Source organism: Hydra vulgaris, chromosome 11 (assembly GCF_038396675.1).
Source record: "Hydra vulgaris chromosome 11, alternate assembly HydraT2T_AEP".
In the NCBI taxonomy this organism is placed as follows: domain Eukaryota; kingdom Metazoa; phylum Cnidaria; class Hydrozoa; order Anthoathecata; family Hydridae; genus Hydra; species Hydra vulgaris.
This window is the reverse complement of record NC_088930.1, coordinates 49,490,443-49,512,788: the sequence shown is the minus strand read 5'-3', so window position 1 is coordinate 49,512,788 and position 22,346 is coordinate 49,490,443. Positions and strand designations below refer to the sequence as shown.

The 22,346-nt window shown below is 28.6% G+C and overlaps 1 protein-coding gene across 2 annotated transcripts in view; it reads left to right on the top strand.

Moving 5' to 3' along the window:
• The window catches only part of LOC105847882 (SH3 domain-binding protein 5 homolog), a 46,947-nt gene extending 27,571 nt beyond the window's left edge, over nt 1-19,376 (top strand). For both annotated transcript variants that reach the window (XM_065809087.1, XM_065809088.1), the window contains exons 5-7: nt 3,021-3,151; nt 18,460-18,502; nt 18,625-19,376. In XM_065809087.1, the coding sequence (XP_065665159.1) occupies nt 3,021-3,151; nt 18,460-18,502; nt 18,625-19,110 (660 nt within the window). In that variant the 3' untranslated portion in view covers nt 19,111-19,376. The remainder of the gene's footprint in view (nt 1-3,020; nt 3,152-18,459; nt 18,503-18,624) is intronic.
• The last annotated feature ends 2,970 nt before the right edge of the window (nt 19,377-22,346 follow it).

Genomic DNA, 22,346 nt, shown 5'->3' with positions numbered 1-22,346 from the left:
AACAAATTTTAATATAAGAATAATTAAAGTTAATACATTTGAAAAGATAATTTGAAAAAAAAAAGACAAATGTTTTAGAAAGCCGTTACAATTAAATAAGTTTGATCTTAAATGCTTTTATATCATCGAAACATTTTAATGAAGTAACAAAACATGTATATATATGTATATATATACATATATATACAGTGTATATATATGTATATATATATATATGTATATATATATATATATATACATATATATATATATATATACATATGTATATATATACATGTATATATATGGATATATATATACAGTATATATATATACTGTGTATATATATACTGTGTATATATATACTGTGTATATATATGCTGTGTATATATATACTGTGTATATATATATATATGTATATATATATATATATATATATATATATATATATATATATATATATATAAATATATATATATATATATAAATATATATATATATATATATATATATATATATATATATATATATATATATATATATATATATATATATACACAGTGGGCAAAATAATTGTCCGTACATTAATGAAAAGTATCTATATTTGATCAAAACAACATTTAAAAGTATTTAGATAGTTGTAATTAAGAGTTTTTAAAGAAATATTATAATATTAAAGTAATTTTAAGTGTATTAGTTAAAAATATATTAATATATATGAAAAGTTATATAAGTTTATTTGAAAAGAGTTAAAAGTTTAAACAAAATTTGTCCGTACACTATGTTATTTTTTAAATTAAAATTAGTTAAAATTAAATTAATATCTTGTTGGACCACCATCAGCTTCAATAACTGCTCTACAACGATTTTTCATTGATGAAACAAGTTTAGACGTAATTTCTTGATTAATTGATGACCAAACATCTAAAACCAATTCTTTGAGCTCGTTTTTATTCTTTGGAGCTCGATCTTTCATTCTTTTTTCCACCACCGACCATAAATGTTCTATAGGGTTCAAATCAGGCGATTGTGCAACCCAATCCGACACGTTAATGCCATTTGCAGCAAGATATCTGGTTACAGATTTGTGTTTTGGACCGTTTTTATGTTGGAATATAAATTCCGTTCCAAGTCCTAATTTTCCTGCCGAAGCCACCAAATTCTGTTCTAATATGGATCTATATAAGTGTTGATCCATTTTCTCATCAATAAATTCAATTTTGCCAACACCGGACGCACTCATGCAACCTCAAACCATAACATTTCCACCACAAAATTTAAATGTTGCCTTCAAACACTTCACATTATATTCTTCTCCGACTCTTCTATAAACTTTTGCACCACCATCAGCTCCATATAAATTAAATTTACTCTCGTCTGACCAAATAATCATATTCCAGAATGTATCATCCTTCAGAACATGTTCCTTTGCCCACTGCAACCGTTTTCTCTTGTTCACTATGCTGATGAATGGTTTTCTCTGAGGCGTCCGTGCAAAAATATTGGCTTCATGCAGTCTGTTCCTAATTGTTTGTGGCGATAATTTAATATTTAATTCATTTTCCAGCTCTTTTGATACTTCTACAGCATTTTTTCTTCTATTCTGCTCAATTTTCCCAACTATGCACTGATTTTGTTTTTAAATACTTTTCCCATATATATTGAACCGAGCTTGATGGTATTTTCAACATTTTTGCAACTTTTCTAATTGATAATCCATTTTCCCTATCAAAAATTACTCGTTTACGTAAGTCAATACTATATTCTTTTCTTTTTCCTTCCATCATAGCTACGTAGTTAAGAAAAGGTTTATTTTTATTTATTATAGTATTATTTAACCTAAAAGTACAAGATATTAATATAAAAATCATTTATAAACAAAAGTTTACCTTTTAAATCAAATGTACGGACAATTTTTTGGTTTTAAAATTTTTAAAACTTTTAAATAAGTTAATTATAATTTAAATTGTCGGGAGAAAATTAAAGATGGTGTATCGTTTTTATTTGTTTTCTTGTGCGCTATCTATTGGTTTAATTTATTTTTTTCTATCATTTAAAGTTTTAGAGCTTTTTTCAAAAAACCTTATTTTTCATTAATGTACGGACAATTATTTTGCCCACTGTATATATATATATATATATATATATATATATATATATATATATATATATATATATATATATATATATATATATATATATATATATATATATATATATATATATATATATTTTTAAATTCACCTCCCCAAAGCCGAGAAGGCCACAACAGATGAGGAGGTTACTTGTGGTTATCACCCTCTCTCAACTCTATAACTCTGAAACACGAACCTTGACGAACAAAGCCACTGCACGGAGAAACAAGTTAATTAAATGTGTTTTTTTACTAATTTATTACTGCTCTGTTCTTTAAAAACATTGAGTTTTTTTTTTAAATACACTAACATATTTAATAACACGAGTTTTAATTTGCTTTTCAAATGACTTATGAAAATAAAACTTAAATTATTCCATGATTTACTTTTTTTATATATATATACATATACATTTATATATATATACATACATACATATAAATTAGTAAAAAAACACTTTTCTAATTTGAGTTCTACTGCCAGTTTCTCTTTCAGCAGGATCATCAGGAAGTTAATTTATTTTAATTTAAAGCCTGATGTTCCTGCTGAAGGAGAAACTGACAGTAAAAGCTCAAATTAAATGTGTTTTTTACTAATTTATTACTGCTCTGTTCTTTAAAAACATTGAGTTTTTTTTTAAATACACTAACATATTTAATAACATGAGTTTTAATTTGCTTTTCAAATGACTTATGAAAATAAAACTTAAATTATTCCATGATTTACTTTTTTGTATGTTTAATGTTGTTTGTATGTTAAATATAAAATGTAGATGGTTTAAAAATCTCAGACTTGTTGAAAATATATAAAGAATCTTTCTTTAAACCTCATTTTCGTTATGCAGTGTTACATAATAAATTCGTGTTATGTCAGTGTTACATATATATAATAAACTTTGTTTATCAGTTATTAGAAGCAGAAGAGGAAAAACTTAAGAATGAGTCATCTCACCACGAAGCAGCTTTAGTGTACACTAATCTCCAACACAAAAAACTTAAACTAGAAAACCAACTTAAAAAGTGCATCAATAAAGCAAGGTATTTTTGAAAGAAAAAAGTTTATTATATTATAATATATTTTATTGCTATAGTTTGGTTAAATTTCTTATCAGTCCTCACTGTTAAACCATAAGTTTAACACTAACATTAAATTTAAACACTAACAACACTTTTACTGAGGCCTTACTGCAAAATATATTGAAAATCTTTTTAAAAATAAGACAATTTATAAGCAGCACTACATTATATATAATTTTGTATGATGATAATTAATGATGAATTATAAACATAGAATTATAAACATAGAATTATTTTGGCATATTAATTATAAACAAGAGCAGCAAAGGTCTTAAATTGAGTCAGTTAAACAGGCCCTGTGGAAAATTTCAAATAAACTATTAAAATTCAACTTATTATGGCGCATAGCAATATTGCATTTCTTTTTAAGAAATATTTTTTTTATAACATGTACTATATTTCTTATTTTAAGAAATAAATTTCTTAAACATGGACAATGGACATATGATTTTACTGTGCGAATGGAATTTATAATTTTCAGTCATAATATGTGCGTGTGTGTTTGTATAAATATGTATATACTTGTATAACTTTGCAACTGAACATGAAAGTCCAGTTACTTTATTAAAGGCGTAAAATCCTCAGGAAAACAAAAGAAAAAATTAAAGTAAGTGTTAGTTGAATAATTATCACAACATTGGTCAAAAGTTAGTAAAGAAGTTATCAAAATAAATGCCCAGTCTAAAAGCAAGTAACTAAGTGAAAGAAATTGTAGTTATTAATCATTTATACATGTCTATACCCAGCAGAGGAACAGATTAGATCAAACTCACTTTTATAAGCTATATAAAGTTTGCAACTAGGAAAAGTAATGTTTAGCCGTTAATGCCTGAGAGAGAAAAGAAATTTTATTAGAAAAGTGTTAAGTATTTATAATATAGTCTTATATGTTTATAGCAGATAATTAAAAGATGAAAGTGGACACAATAAGTCTATTTTACTATTAAAAGGGAGAGACACAGATACATTAAAGTTTAGGTGAGTAGTTAGAGATACGAGTGACAGATGCATTAAAAATTTAGGTGAATAGTTAGAGATGTGAGAGACACAAATACATTAAAGTTTAGGTGAGTAGTTAAAGATTTGAGATGTGCACAGATACATTATTGTTTTTGTAAATAGTTAGAGAAAAACACAGATACATTAAAATTTAGGTAAGTAGTTAGAGATGTGAGAGACACATTGATACACTAAAGTAAGCTTTACAAGAGTAGTTATAAATGATGTTAGATGTTCAAAAAGAAATAGAAATATAGAAAGCCTATAAAAAGGAATTGTGTAGTTGAATCACATACATAGGGTTATTGAAAAGTATGGTTGAGTCAGAACAGAAATACTTATGAAAGGATATGAATGCCCAACTTTAGTTAATGAACTTTTATAACTACAACAGCAATCTTAAATTACTTATACGAAACACATTTTATTTGTCTTTAACTTAATATGATTTATACAGTCAGATAATTGTTATGTATTTTATTTAGTTTATATGGTTTAGTTAAAATATTTGTTTTAGATTTAGCTTATGTTAAGTTAAAATAAATTTATACAGTTTTAATTTTTATTAAATTTATACGCTCAAGTTATTTTGATTTAGTTAGTATATAATTCAGTTTATACGGTATAGTGCTTTAATTTAATTTATATTAACTCTTAATACGGTTTAACAAAATTCTTCTTCTAATATTCAGTATGTGTAATATTTTATTCAATCTATTCGGTTTAGTGCAATTATTTTTTTAATGTTAAGTTCACATTTTTAGTTTAATTTACTTTGGTGAAGTTTAGTAAAGCTATTTGTTTTATATTTAGTTCAGCAAAGTTGTTTGTTTTATATTTAGTTTATATTAATTTTAATTTACTTTATATATTTGAGTGAAGATTTCATTTTATATTTAGTTTGTTTTTAATTTAATTTAATTTATCCCGTTTAGTAAATATATTATTTTTATGTTTGAAGAGATAAATTAAATCCGCAGATTTCATCTCCCCAAGGTCATCAAGGTCACTGCAGTTGAGGAGGCTACTTAATTGTGGTTACAACCCTCTCAACTCTATAACTTCGAAACACAATCTTAACAAAAAGGCTACTGCATGGAGAAAAAAGTTTAGCGTGGTACTACCACGTGGTGGGGATTGAACTCTGAACTTCTCGCTTATGAAGCCAGTGCTCTACCACTACACCACTACCCAATTGTGAGTGTTATAATATATAAGTTTAATACTTTGGTATGTGGGGTTTTCAATGTTTTAATGTTCATTCCTAGAAAACCCTGGGTAGCATCCTCAAAACAAGCAAGTACTTAACTTATGTAATGTACTTATGTATTAAAGTATATGAATAGTTATGATACTAATCTTGTGTTATATTATAAATTTATAAGTGATATAAGTACATGATTACAATTATGTATTATACATTATATAATACATTTTCTTTTGAGTTACAAGATAACAAAATATGTGATTTTTATAACAGAAATTGATAATATTATTCATTTATTAATAATAATTAAAAAATTCTTCCTTATAATCATTTTTTTCCTTTTTCTTTATGTCTCTTTTCTCTTTCTCTGTTGTTGTCTCATCATTTATTAGGGCCTTAATGCATTTCCTCTTGGGCTTATAGTTAAGAGCTAAATTTAAGTCAATCAGGGCTTTTTGAATGGAATTTTTTAATTTATAAAAACGCTCTAGCATAAAAAGTAAGCTGTTCCATTTGGTTTTATTATCTAATATTACTGACATTTCTTTACCATGTTCAGTTTTTACATAAACTTGAAGGATTTCATTTATTTGTCAGTGGTCGTCTGAACAGCTTTACAACTTTTCTAACTTTGCTTATCAATGGAGCCAAATTATTTGCAAGTTCATTTGAATGGTATTCATTTTATTCATCTGAAATCTCATCAGCACTATCTTCATCAGATTCAAAATAATCACCTGTCAAGTCCACGACTGTTGTTTATACAAGGTGTCAACCACAGCCAATTGGATTCCGTGGGTTAGACAAAGTTGTTGGTTGATGGACGATTCATGAGAAATTAGGACATTAAAAAATTTAACTAAAGCGTTTGGTAAAGAAAAGTTTTATAAGAGAAAATGTTACACTCCCAGCACTTTTACAATACACCAACACTGACGAGCACAAAAATAAAATTATTACGAATGCCATAAAAACATTTATATTAAGAAATTATATATTCTAAATAAGTATTGTCTGTGATTAACTAATAACCATAAATAACAATATCGTTGTTGTAAAATATAGAGAGTAGGAAATCTTTACTAAATATGCATATGTTCTTACTTTGAGCTGTTTTTTACATCTTTTACAGCCAATTTCTACATCTAAGAAAGTCTTTTTTTTTATGTCCATTTTTATAATCAAAGTTTTCTTTGGTGATATTTTCCCGCTTATAACTCTTTAAAAATCTCCGTGTCAAAACTCGCATGAAGTCTCATCAAACAATTTTTGAAAAAAACATACATACCGGTATTGAGAGCGGTATTGGTATTGGAAAACCGCTGGTATACCAGGATACCGGTTTTCGGTATACCGATTTTCGGTATACTGGTATTGGATGCCCTAATTCGCTCATTTGGTTACTATGCTCTCCAGTAATCTGATTAACATTTTGCAAATTTCCTTCTATCTTGTTGTTGTTTCCGTGGATGTTTATTTTTAGAATTTGCGCCAATTACATTTTTTTAAATTATAACTGTCTTGTCAGGTTATTTTCTCTATTCATCACAATCAAAAGATAAAAATCCATATTTGATTTTTGTGGTTCAGGATTATTTAGTATGCATTATATTTGTAGTTCAGAATTACTTAGGATGTGTTTTATTCGTTATTTATGTATTCCTATATATGTACTTGTTACACGAAGAATGGCGGCCATCTAAATTGTATGCACTAAAAAATCTGCTTCAAAAATTGACAACTATTAACTTGTTTATCGAAATTTTATATAGCTAGTTCATACATATCAGTTGGGGACTTTGAATACTAGTTTCTCTATTCATCACAATCTAAAGATAAAATCCATATTTGATTTTTGCGGTTCAGGATTACTTAGTATGCATTATATTTGTAGTTCAGTTAATCTTGTAGTTCAGGATTACTTAGGATGTTAAGTTGTATTTTACATACATAAATATGGAAACTAACAATTTTAATTATTCCTTAAAAAATATCCCAATCCTAGACAAAAAAAGGTTATTATTTCTTTAATTGAACACATTATTAAAAGAATTTGTTGGAAAGCCCATTTTTTCTTAGAGTCTGAAAACAATAAAAAAAATTTTAAATCTCTTAAAAATACTTATTTAATATTAATATATCGTACTTATTTGTAAAGACTGAAAAGTAGAAAATAAAATATAAAGTACAAAAAAGATTATATTTTTGAGCAAAAACATTTGCTGAAAAATATAATCTTTTTTGTACTAAAAAGTAGAATATAAACTTTTTAATTTAAATTTAATAGTTTAGTAAACTAAAGATTGGTATGTCAGCGAAAGGTTTGTAAATAAACATACCTGTCAATCTTTAGTTTACTGAACTATTAAATTAAAATTAAAAAGTTTATTTTCTACTTTTAGTACAAAAAAGATATTTTTCAGCAAATGTTTTTGCTCAAAAATATAATCTTTTTTGTACTTTATATTTTATTTTCTACTTTTCAGTCTTTACAAATAAGTACGATATATTAATATTAAATAAGTATTTTTAAGAGATTTAAAAAAAAAATACAAACCCACAAGCAATCTTAACCTATTATAAAAATAAAATGATGTTTTTCTAAAAAGAAAGTAAAGATTATTGAAAAGAAAGAATATCTAAGCCACAAGCAATATTAGCTGATTATAAAAACGAAATGATTTGTTTATTTAAGATAGAATAAAATGTATTATTAAAAAAAAATTACAAACCCACAAGCAATATTAACCGATTTCAAAAATAAAAAGATTTATTCATGAATGAAGATTACATTTAAAATACAAACCCGCAAGCAATTTAGATGCTAATTTCTATAAAAATGGGTAGTTTTCACATACAGCTGATAATGCTTAACGTGCATTTAACATGACAATAACAAAGTTACTTGATGAAGAGCTCATATCTAGTGAGCACAATACCATCAACAATTAACACAATACCATCAAGTGAAAAAAAAGATTATAAAAATGAATGCTCATTTATATAATACAATTTGATATTAATGACTTTTACCCCTCAATTACAGCAGAAATTTTAGATAAAACAATAGAATTTGGAAAAACCTACATTGAAATTACAGACAACACTCTTCGTCTAATTAAACATTGCAGAAAAATTTTACTTTATTTTAATAACGAGATGTAAAAGGAAAAAAACCACGCACAAATGCTTTGATGTAACGATTTGCAAATTTGTGGGCTTATATATTTTAAATTCCCTAGCAAAAATATTTCATTTTAATCAATTAGGCTTGTACCGCGATGATGTTTTAATAATAATGCAAAAAAAATCAGGGCCTCAGCTTGACAAAATCAGAAAAAACATTATAGAAATTTTCAAAAACATTGGCTTTCAAATTGAAATAAACATTAATTTAAAAATTAGGAATTTTCTTGATGTCACATTTAACCTCTCGGAAAATTCATATAGGCCTTATAAAAAACCTAATGATGAATTATCGCATATTAATATAAATTCGAATCATCCCCCTCAAATCTTAAAACAAAATTTTCCAAAGCGTGTATGAAGATGCTCTAAAAAAAAGCGAATTTAAAAATTTCGAGCTAAAATTTAAAACAAAAATTGCAAAAAAGTGAAATAGAAATAGAAATATAATTTAATTCAACCGTACGTACAGCAAAAATGTTTCAACAAATATTGGAAATGCGTTTTTAAAATTAGTTGACAAACATTTCTCTCCCTCTAATAAATTGCACAAAATTTTTAACAGAAACACTATCAAGGTAAGCTATAGGTGTACAAAAAATATTGTAAGAATTATAAACAGCCATAATTTTGCATTGATTAATAAAAATGAATTTCTCAAAGAAAAAAATACTGAAAGTTGTAACTGCAAGCAAAAAATTGACTGCCTTACGAATGGCAAATGCCATTCAAATATATATATATATACATATATATATATATATATATATATATATATATATATATATATATATATATATATATATATATATATATATATATATATATATACATATATATATATATATATATATATATATATATATATATATATATATATATATATATATATATATATATATATATATATATACACATATATATATATATATACACATATATATATATATATATATATATATATATATATATATATATATATATATATATATATATATATATATATATATATATATATAGACTGTATTGGACAAAACGAGTGCAACCAAATAATGCTAATTTAGTTTCTTTATATAAAAGTGCTGCATTTTTTCAATTTAGAGAAATAACTATGTAACTGTTTAGAGACAAAGTTCTTCAAGTTTTATTCATCACAAAGTTCATTATTTGTACACGAAAATTAATAAATTAATCAAAAGTATTAAAAAAAGTTGATTTCCTTCTGGACAAAACAAGTGCAACTCAACAAAATATTGACCAAGCTGTATTTTGCTATCAATATTTCGTGCTAAATCCTTTGTTGTCGATCACAGCCTTGTATCTTCGAGGCATAGATTCGATGAGGTGATCAATGAAACTTTGTGGAATCGCTGCCCAGGCCTTTTGGATTTGTTCAAAAGTTGATCCTTATTACGAACACCTTCACGATTAATTCTGCGGTTGACGATCTCCCACAGGTTCTCGATAGGGTTGAGATCCGGAGATTGAGGCGGCCAACCCATCACCGATAGGTGGTTGTCTTGAAACCACTGCTTGACTTCTTTTGCAGTGTGTTTCGGATCGTTGTCTTGCTGAAAAACCCATTTTATTGGCATATTCCATTCAGCATGAGGTAACATAACATCTTTCAGGATTTTATACATAAAAAGGTCCATTATTCCATCGTTTCGATGTATTGGACCTAGACCGTTAGCAGAAAAACACCCCCAGATCATTACATTGCCTCTACCATGCTTCACGGTCTTATGGCAGTAACGTAAATCGAGGCGTTTTCCGACCGGTCGACATACACAGCAAATGCCGTCGCTCCCAATGACGTTGAACTTCAATTCATCACTGAACAGGACAGTTCGCCATTTCTGCACATTCCAGTCAATATGAGATGTAGCAAACAGGAGTCTTTTCTTCTGGTTTTTTAGTAAAATCAGCGGTTTCTTTGCAGGGCGTCGAGAAAACAATCCGGCTTCAACAGCACGTCGTCTGATTGTTCGGTCTAATACAGGCAGCTCTAATTGCTTTTGTATCTTGACTGATGATATCCAGGGATCCTTCTTGACGGATCTGACAATCATAGAATCCTCTCTAGAAGTGGTGGAACGCGGTCTTCCACCTTTGTTATCTGCTGCCAACTTCCCGGTAGAACAGTATTTGGAACATAGTCTTGATACGGTCCATTTTTTCACTCGATATTTATCACAAGGCTTCTCAAGGCTTACCGTGTTACATTTACCTTGTGATGATACAATAATGCTCTGTGGAACACAAAGTCTTGGTTGGATGCGGACTGTATTGATGAAATGAAACACTTGTTGTATTTCACTTCTTGTATTGATGTTCTTCGATAAAACACTTTGATAAAACTGACTTTGATAAACTGTCTTGATAATACTGACTGATTGACTTCCATATACTGACTGAATTACATGTCGATTTACATGTCTCTTATATAGTAAAATGAACCTGTGTGAACCTGTTCTGGAAGATTCTAGATGGTTCTTTTCGATGCTTCTGGAAGCTTCTGGATGCGTCTGGATGCTTCTGAATGTTTCTGGATATTTCTGGATGCTACTGGATGCTCTCAGATGCTTCTTCTGGAAACTTCTGCATGCTTCTGGAAACTTCTGGATACTTCCTTTAATTATTAAAAAACTTCCGTGACATTGACACGGACCAGACTTAAGAAAATGAAACAAACCAAAAAAGTTGCACTTGTTTTGTCCGCTGCAAAATGGCACTTGTCAACGAAATTCTACCTGTGTGCTGTCACCTGTCAGCTGATTGCTCATGTCATGGCATGCTATGACTCCAGACTCCTGAACTGTTTGCTGTGGTAGTATAGTTCGTTTTGTTTTTAAGACATGTAAAATTAGGAACACTTTTTAGCATTGTTCAATGTTGGTTGCAAATATTTTGTCCAATACTGTATATATATATATATATATATATATATATATATATATATATATATATATATATATATATATATATATATATATATATATATATATATATATATATATATATATATATATATATATATATATATATATATATATATAAATATATATAGGGGAAAAGCGCCTATGATGGCATACTTAACTTTGAAGCTTCATTATTCAGTATCCTGAAGACCAATAATAAAAGTTTTGATATGGATACATTCCTTGTTACATCTAGAACAATAATTACCTTGGTTATTCTTATTGTAAAAAAAAGCACAAGTATGCCATCATAGGCAACCACTGCTCCTATGATGGCATAGGGGAGGATAGGGCTAGTTAGGATCGAGGGTAACTTAATGATTTCATTTAACCTTAGAGTCTTCCCTCAGAAAAGTCAGAAATTACTCGAAACCATCCTAATTTACCATTTCATGCTACACACCAGCATTGTAAAACTTTGCGCATGCGCATAGGATATATTGCGTTTTACGTATTTTTTTGACCAAAAAAAAATGTTGGAGCATCGCTTTCTTTTAACTTTACTTAAAAATAAGTTTTTCTTATAAAAAAAAAAAGGTTTTCTTAACTCGTCAATATTTCAACACCCCCAACTCGTCAGTATGCCATCATGGGTAAAAGTCATCATTTTCATTAAAACAAGCTGTGTCTGCTTTGTTCAAAAGATAAAATTAAAGTAACTATTCCACTAAATGCACAAAACTTGAATATAAAATGCATAAAAATTTCATTTCTGCACAGTTAATAGTAAAATCACAATCATAAATATATGAAGGAAATAAAACTACCATAGCACATCCCAAAATCGATTTTTGTTGATTATAAAAACAATACTTGTGCACAAGGGACGTTTTTTCACTAAAACTAATGTAAAGTCAGTATAGTCATGTAGGTCTAATCATTTTTTTTACCAAAACCAATTTTAATGGAAATATGACCGGTATGCCATCATAGGCGCTATGCCATCATAGGCGCCTTTCCCCTATATATATATATATATATATATATATATATATATATATATATATATATATATATATATATATATATATATATATATATATACATACATACAGCCCTAGGAATTAAGGAATATAGGAATACAGAGCTAACTGCAGACCAAAGGCCAGGTGAATAAAAAAAAGCAATTGCTTTTACTTAGAAATTGGTCAGTTTGACGTGAATAAAAACGTCAGCAGTTTTGGACAAAATTTTATTCACGTAAAGTTAAGCAATTTACTCAGTAATTGCTCAGCTTTGCGTGAATAAAAACTTAAGCAAAATTGCTGAAATTTTTATTCATATAAAGCTGACCAATTACTGAGTAAAAGCAATTGCTTTTTTTTATTCACCCTGCCCAGAGTGAATCATTTCATACAATCTAGCTGGACAAAAATATTCTGTTCACGAATTCCATTGTTCTAGTCACGAAAGGTTGAAATAAATAATATTTTGTTGTTTTATTGATTAATTACCTTGGTTTTAATAACTTAGAAGATTTTTTTTTGCGGAAGATAGGGGAAAAGCGCCTCGTCTACACCCCATCAAGTTACAATTTCTGTTCTCGTCTACTCATCAAGTAACAATTTCTGTTCTTGGAGCCGCAACAATGGGAGCTGGCCAATCGGAAGAATACACGAGTTTATAACTTCCGTGCTATGCATTAAAATGTTATGCACTGTAACAGGCATGTAATACCACAAATATAAATGTAAATATTAAGTCCTTGTTTCAGAACAAAGTTTGACACAATTAATGTCATGGCCAGAAGATATCATTCTTAATAAGACAATAAATTTATTCGACGTCTAATCTTGAAATCTCTCCGCTCTTTTCTGGATTTAAAAAAAAACTGCGTTGCCATCATTTGTATTGCCATAATGAGGTCTCGGTCTATCCACAATAAGTCCTATTTATTTTCTAAACTTTTGCCTAATCTCTTCTGTACGTTCTCTGACACGACATTTATCCTCATTGCCTCTAACTTGCCATTTTTTAATGTCTAAATGGTAGCTAATGTGTAGCAAGCATTCAAAAGTACGTATCCAAGCATGCAAGGTAGACAGACTGAAATTGTAATTTTCTTTTTTATTAACCATACCTTTTAATGGTAAAATAATTCTTCATTTTTGGAGTTGCACCACAAATATAACATTTTTGTGTAGAGCGCGTATCGGTTAAAGCATTGCATAATTTTCTGTCTGTCATTGTAAGTAACAGATTGTGTTTCACAATAAATTTAAATTCACCAATAGTACACAGTGTTGAATGAAGTTCAGATATTTCTTTTAAAACTTTGTCAGTTTCTATTACAGTAAATTCCTGTGTTTCTTTTATGAACTTAATTGGTCGGCAATAAAATGTTGACAATGGCCGAGGATTTTGCCAAATAATAGTATTAGAGTCATCACTTAATCTCATCGAGACAAATGCAAACACAAACAGAAACTCATCATTAGCATCGGAGTTCTCAAATCTTTGTTTATAGGTACTGTGGTCAGAACTTCATTCATTGACACTCCGCAATTGCGGAGTGTCAATGAATTTACTTCAATTCTACGTCTTTTGGTTTTTAAAGATGAGTCTTCAAAGTTTCTCTTTGGCCGACCTTGAGGCCGACTTCTTTCAGATTTTGTGGAAGCACAGGACCAATGAAAACTTATTTTAAATTCTAAGTTATTGCCCTCTAACCAACTTTTATTTTTAAATAAAAAAATGATCCATATTTTAATTGGCTGCATTCCACATTTGCGCAAATTTAGCGGATATGCTTGCCATTTTTAACTGTTTTTTTCACTAGTAACATCTTCTGTAGTATAGTCTTTGAAAATAAAGTCACACAAAAGAGAATTTCGTTCTTCCTTTGTATATTTTTTCTATTCCTTAAATAACTCCAATTTTGTAATAGAATACACTCCGTCTGAAAAAAATTAAATAAAAATGAAACGGGCAGACGCGGGCAGCCAAAATTTTATATTTAGACGCTTTATTGTTGTGGTTATAATATAAAAAAAAATCAGCCTGCATATATTTGGATAAAATTAGTTTCACGCTTTGAAAATTAAAAAACAAAAAAGAAAATGCAATTTTAACATAGTTTTTTTAAATCCTCAGAATATCATTTATGCCAATTATTTTGAATAAGTTTTCAATAAAATACAAAGTACATACCCTCTAATGTAAAATTTATAACAGGAGAGTTAATTATTATTCACAATAAATTAGTTATACGTTATTTTTACACAGCAAAATAGCAGTTATTTTTTTTACAAAAATATGCTTATCTTTAAGTGACACTTTTAATACTTAAAAACGCATGCACTAATTAATATTTTGAATTTTTCTCTAGGAAGTATTCAGTAATATCATGGGAATATCTACTAATTGATTCCTTGAATTGACTATTGTCCAGCTAGATTGTATGTGATTCACTAAGCGGCCTCTAGAAGTGTTTGAGGTTGGCAAAAAATTGCTGATCTCATTTCAGGTATGTTTTATGGTAAAACTTTTGAATCTAATTTTTTTTTGCCGACCTGATGCAGATCTCGATAAGATTATTGCCGACTTCATTTTTCCTAAATCCGAGGCTGTGTATATATATATATATATATATATATATATATATATATATATATATATATATATATATATATATATATATATATATATATATATATAATAGGCTTCTAAAAACAACTTTTTTTGCTGGCACCCCTTGAATGTATTCTATATAACGATATAATAATGGATTTAAAAATTTTTTCAATATAAAATAATTTAAGGGGTTGATACGTACCCTCGAACATTAAATCGGTCCCTAATATTATCAAAAAAAAAAGTCAAAAGTTGAGTTTCAAAATGAAGCGAAATTATATAAAAATTTCAAAAATATGAATCATTTTATAATTAAATTATTATTTTAGATTTTAGTAAACACAAAATGACGTTTTTAACTAAAAACAATAATTAGGAAATTTAACAAGATTTTTGATTATAATTTTTTTTTAATTATTTTTTTTTATCATCTGTGTTTTTTTATAATTTATAATATATATATATATATATATATATATATAAATATGTATATATATATATATATATATATATATATATATATATATATATATATATATATATATATATATATATATATCATCTTCACCAAATCGTCACTGTCCCTACTTTCAAACCTGCTAATTGCCCTATGACAAAGACTCTTGATTTCATCATATGTGACTCTTCATATCGTGCTAGCGAAATCAAAATCGGTCCTCCTCTCGGTTTGTCTGATCAATATCATTGCACTATCAACTGGCATTACAAACTGGCTTCCAGCATAAAATTATCACGTTTCAACAGCTCTAAATTTATATACAAGCATGGTAACTACGAAAAAATCAACAAAGAATTCAATAATGTTGACTGGTCATCTATTTTTAAAGACTTAAATGTAGAACAATGTTACCAACTTTGGCTCAACAAATACAATGAATGTTGTCTTCAATTTATCCCTCGTATGCCAAACAAACCATCCCCCAAAAAACAACCATGGATGACAAAAGAACTATTATCTCTTATTTGTCTTAAAAAATCGCTATGGGCTCGTAACGTCAGTTCAAAATGGAAAATCACATCACTGGTTGGGGAATATAGGGAAACTAGAAAGTTTGTTAAAAAATTAAGTCATTCTTCTCTGAAATCTTTCGAAATTGCCCTTGCCAATGATAAGCGTAATCCTAAAAGACTGTTTTCATACATAAATAGTAAACGCTCTGTAATAAATCAGATCTCATCTATGCGAATCACCAGTTCCAGTGAGATCATTAGCTCTGACAAAATTACAATAGCCAACTCACTTAACAATCAATTTCAATCAGTTTTCAGCAAAGAGCCATCCAATGACAATCTTCCCCGTTTTGATCGTAGAACTAACACAATCCTCAATAGCATATCTTTTGATACTCTGGCCACTCTAATGGAACTCTCAGCACTAGATATATCTAAATCACTTGGTGTAGATAATGTCAGTCCTCACGTTTTACGCTTTTGTTCTACCTCAATGTCTTCTCCACTTACTCTCATCTTTCAAAAGTCATTTGACAATGGTGAAATTCCAAGCTCATGGTCCAAAGCAAATGTAACACCTTTATTTAAGAAGGGCTCCAGAATCGACCCATCAAACTATAGACCAATATCCCTCACCTCGATTCCGTGTAAAATAATGGAGAAATTAGTTAAGAAGGCAATCATGCAGCATTTAAAATCAAACAATCTTTTATCAGATAGTCAACACGGATTTTTAGAGAAAAAAGCATGCATTACAAATCTCCTTGAAACAATGGACTTCTTGACTGGAAATATAGCCAGAAAGCTACCAGTTGACGTCGTATTTCTGGATTTTGCTAAAGCTTTTGACAAAGTCCCACATCAACGAATGCTTTACAAATTAAAAATGTACGGAATCGAAGGCAATCTTCTCAATTGGATAAAAGCTTTTCTACTCAACAGGTCTCAACGAGTCATCCTTGGCGACACTCAATCGAATTGGTTACCTGTGACAAGTGGAGTTCCGCAAGGATCAGTCTTGGGTCCAATTTTATTTGTTATTTTCATCAATGATCTGCCAGATGTAATAAGCAAAGAAAACAGTTGTAAGATTTACGCTGATGACACTAAAATCCTAAGCATTGTCAACTCACTTGCTGCTCAACTTCAACTCCAATCAGATATTGACCAAATTGTCCAGTGGACTAAATCTTGGCTCATGGAGCTAAATGCAAAGAAATGTAAGGTCATGCACTTTGGCCAAAAAAAATTAACACCTTTCAAGTACTCAATGGAGGAATTAGGCCCTTGTTCAATAACGACTCGAACTACATTGGAAGCAACTACCTCTGAGCGTGACTTGGGAATTCAAATTACCAATGATCTTAAAGCAGGAACCCAATCCATCATTGCCTCATGTAAAGCAAATCAAATGCTAGGCATCCTAAAACACACTTTCCAATCTCGTGATGCTTCTTTATGGAAATAACTCTACTCCACCTACATCCGTCCTTCACTTGAGTTTGCAATTCCAGCTTGGAACCCTCATATGGCAAAGGATGAACAAACTATTGAATCAATACAGCGCAGAGCCACAAAAATACCAGACAAACTAAAAAAGTTAGACTACAAGTCCAGATGTTTACAACTTGGCTTATCTTCTTTTGTTGAACGTCGTAAACGTGGTGACCTCATCCAAAAATATAAAATTATTAATAACATCGACACAGTCAACTGGCACTTTCCTCTCATCACAATTCCACCAAGAGCAAATCACAGAGAAAGAATTCACCGTGAAAAGTACAGCAATAATTTAGCTCGTTTCCACTTTTTCAACAATCGCATTGCCAATGCATGGAATATGTTACCAGATAAAGTAATCGGTTCTCCAACTGTCAACAGTTTTAAAGCGAGCCTCGATAAGCTCTAATGTTACTACAGCTCGCAGCTATCCTTAGTGAAAGTTGCAATATGAGCTTCACAAAAACTAACTATAATCTGACATTCTATGATTTTTATTTTGTCAATTATTTTTACTTTTGTTGTGACAAATATATAATACTAAAAAATACTAATACTAATATATATATATATATATATATATATATATATATATATATATATATATATATATATATATATATATATATATATATATATATATATATATATATATGTATGTATGTGTGTAAGTATATATTTATATAGATATATATATGTATATATATATATATATATATGTATATACATATATATATGTATATATATATATGTTTTTATATATATATATATATATATATATATATATATATATATATATATATATATATATATATATATATATATAAAACAAGAAAATAATGTTTCTCTAGACCGTATTTTGACCAGAAAGCATTCTATATAGATAGTTTAGAGGTGAGATGTCTAATTAAATGATCTTAAATTATTTTTGTCAGTAAATCTTTCTCACTGTTGTTTTGTTTTTTGATAATTTTTCTCAAAATTTTTTTAATATTTGATAATATTTTCTATAAAAGAATCAAAAGATACTTGTTCAAGAACTAGAGAGTTCGTATATTGCTGCAAAAGAAAGATATTCTAAAAGTCTACGTGAACTTGAAAATATTAGTGAAGATATACATCGTAAAAGAAATCCAGCTGTGTTCCGCTCAAATAAACGAGACGAATACATTGGTTCTGAGCGTAATTCAATTCCACGACTTCTTTGTAAACAACTTTCAGAAGGCTGCTCTGTAAAACTAAATGAACCGCGAAGACTTAACACTCGCACAACAAGTCGCTCTTCTTTTAAGTTGGATCTCGATGTTGATTTTGACAGTAATGCTATTGATACTGGTACTAGTACAAAAAGTCCTTCAGCTAGAAGCGTTGATATAGGCATTTTAAATAGTGCGAAATATTATACAGACTTTCAATTACTTGATGTTAAAAATCTATTTGATCCAGAATGGCGACAAAATTCGAAAACAAACTTTTTGTCTCAGTCTTACAACATTTCGTAAATAAATTTGCATAAAAAATTAAAACCCAGCATTATTGTGATGTAAAAAAACTTTTCGTATTTAGCTCGACCATCATCGATAAATATTTTTTGTTTGAAAACAACTTTCATGCAAAGCGATATGGACCTGAAGCAAAGCTTCATCAACTTAACGTTTTTAATGTTTTTTCAAACATCAACTTAACGTTTTTAAATTAATTTAAATTTATGAAGTAATATATTCAAAAATGTTTTAACAAATCAGAAAATATTTTGACATTTTAAAAATACTCTTTATTTTTACGCGTCATTTATTAAAAGCTCTACAGCGTTAAAACGGGATTTTTGATTTTAATTTTATTTGTACAATAAGTTTAAAGAACTTATTGTACAAAATAATAGTTTAGACCTAAAAACATGGTTCAAAAATTTTAATGTTATTAATGCATTACTGTTGTTGAAAAGCAATATTCGGATAATAGCATAAAATTATGTACCAACGTTTTTGTTTATGTAAATATTTTAATGTTTCTTACACAATTTTGATTTTATTAGTACTATTAGTTTTGCTCTGTCATAAAGCATAAAAGCATAAAGTATGTTTTTTTTTATAATATAATTTTTTGATGTTTGAGATTAACTTCCAGACATGAAACAAAAACATTTACACTCCAAACATTTATATGTTTATACTTTTATAATATATTATTATATGTTAATGTCAAATAAACACGCTTTGCAAAAAATTGCGATGATTGGAGCCTGGGAACAAAAATAGCTCTAAAATTTTGTCCACAACTACCCTAAAAGCGATGGCAACAAGTTGATAAAATATTATCTCAATATCATGTAATCTCTTAGCATTTAAAAATTATGACTATAGCAAGTTTGAACCTTCAACTTGAGGAGGTTACATTAACTGTTATTACAAAGTAAAAAATGCCTAAGGATAGGCTTACTCAAGTTCATCCAAGTATAATCCTCGATCCTGGTCCATGGTCTAACGGAGAAAATCAGGAGCATGATACAAATGTACGAAGAAAGGCGTTCAAGCTTTTTCTCAAAGATTTTATTGATAAAACCGTGCCAGTTCGCAAGCTTTTTGAACAGAAAAATCATCATTATCCAACCAGATGAATTAAAGCATATTGCCAACCATGCTGCTTGCCTTAAATTTTGAATCAATTTTCTAGATCACACCATCTAAACCAACATTAAAAACGTTGGCTTTTAATTCTTTTGTTTGGCTGTCGTGTAAATGAGCTGTGTTTGATGACTCGTTGTGAAAGCACTTCAGTTTACGCTTTCTTTTAGTAGTGAGTTCAGTTTCGAATCCTAGCGGTCCAGCTACAGCCTTTTGGAAAATTTGCAACCAAGAGTCCCTAATTCGTTTTAGGGACTCTTGGTTGAAAAATCTTACAGCAGCTGTCCAATCAAACGTAGCTTTTTAAATAGCTTTAGCACGGTTTTAAGCACTGAAGTATTTCTTTCAACACATTTTTTTGTTTTTTATTGTTGAAGATCCTGTTTAAAATATTTTTATTTTCACGCAACTGACCGTTACATTAAATCCCAAGAAACACTCCGTTGAAATAAAATATAAGCTTGTTTTGCAACCAAAACAGAACAACTTAAAACAAAAATTATATTATTTTGTAAATTTTTTTTGCAAAAACCAATCTCGCAAAACTTGCCCGGAGATGGATTTGAACCACTTATGTCATGCTTCTAAGGCAAGCGCGCTACCAAAAAAAAATTCTTAATTTTTTTTTTTTTCCGGTAATAAAGTTAGTTGATAATTTAATAATCCTTTTTAAATTATTAAATAACTTGTTTAACCGTATATTATGATAATTGGTTATAATGAAACATCTGATACTTCTACCGATAATTATGTCTTATATAGATGTGACCGTAAAAATGGAAAGCGTGAAGGTGGTGTATGTATATATATTAGTGATAAATTTAATTCTTATGAAGCCACTTTCAACGATCTAAATATTGAAAATAATGAACAAATATGGACATGTATTAACAGTGATAACCTAAAATTATTGGTTGGTTGTATTTATAGGCTTCCAAATACCGACGACACTTTGAATGATAAAATAATCAGCACACTATATAATGGTAAACGTTATGTTGATAATGAGGTTTTTACTAACATATTAATTGCTGGAGACTTCAATTATAACACAATTTTATGGTCGAATGAAGGTGTTTTGTCTCATAGTCCTCATGCTTCTAATTTTATCAGTTGTTTAGAAAATTGTTATTTTTCTCAATGTATTGAAGAACATACGTTTCAAAAAGCTAATGGTACAACTAGTAACACATTAGACTTATTAATAACTGATGATGCTAACCGTATCAACTGTATTGAGTATAATGCACCTCTAGGCAACACAGAACAAGGACATCAATTAATTATTTTGTTTTTTTATTGTAAATGAGGTTCAAAATAATATGTCAAATATTGTTAAATTTAACTATAAACGTGGTGATTATGAATAATTATCAACATTTCTAAATAATAGTGACTGGTCCAATGTGTTTAATAATAAAGTTTATATATATGTATATATATATATATTATTATTATTATTTTATAAACATCAATTAATACGAGTTTCTCTCGATACTAAATTTATTTTTATTTTTTATTTATTTTTATTAAAGAAATTTTCGCTGGATTGTTGTTACCAGCGTTTTCAGCTTTAAAGATTTTTTGTTTTTGTTTTTTTGTATCTTATTTTTAAAACAGCAGTTTTAAAAATAAGATACAAATAGAGCCATTTTAGAAAAAATCATTCTAAAATGGCTCTTTTCACAAGCAATGTTTACTATTAAAGTCCACAAGGCAGCATTGCAACTTTTTACTGTATTCAGGATGATGGTTAGGTCGTTTGTACCTTTGCCAATGCACTTGAAAGTTGTGATGCATTGCCTCTGTTGCTTGTTCTGAGTAAAGTCCGAGAGCTTGGCCGTGTTTGTCAATGAAATCTTTCACATGAAAAAATACAGCATGAACCTTGGGTGTCACAGAAACATTTTGCAGTGCCACATAAGCCACTCTGAAAGCTTCAATTTTTGTACATAACTTGGATCAAGAACGCATCCAAAACAGGCAGACACTACTGCATTGAATTTTCGAAATACATCAACTAATGGTATTGCAGCATAGCATGAGTGTTTCTCGACAATAGATTGAAGTAGATCAATATTTTTTAGCAGCTTCCTGCACTCGTTTCCTGCAAA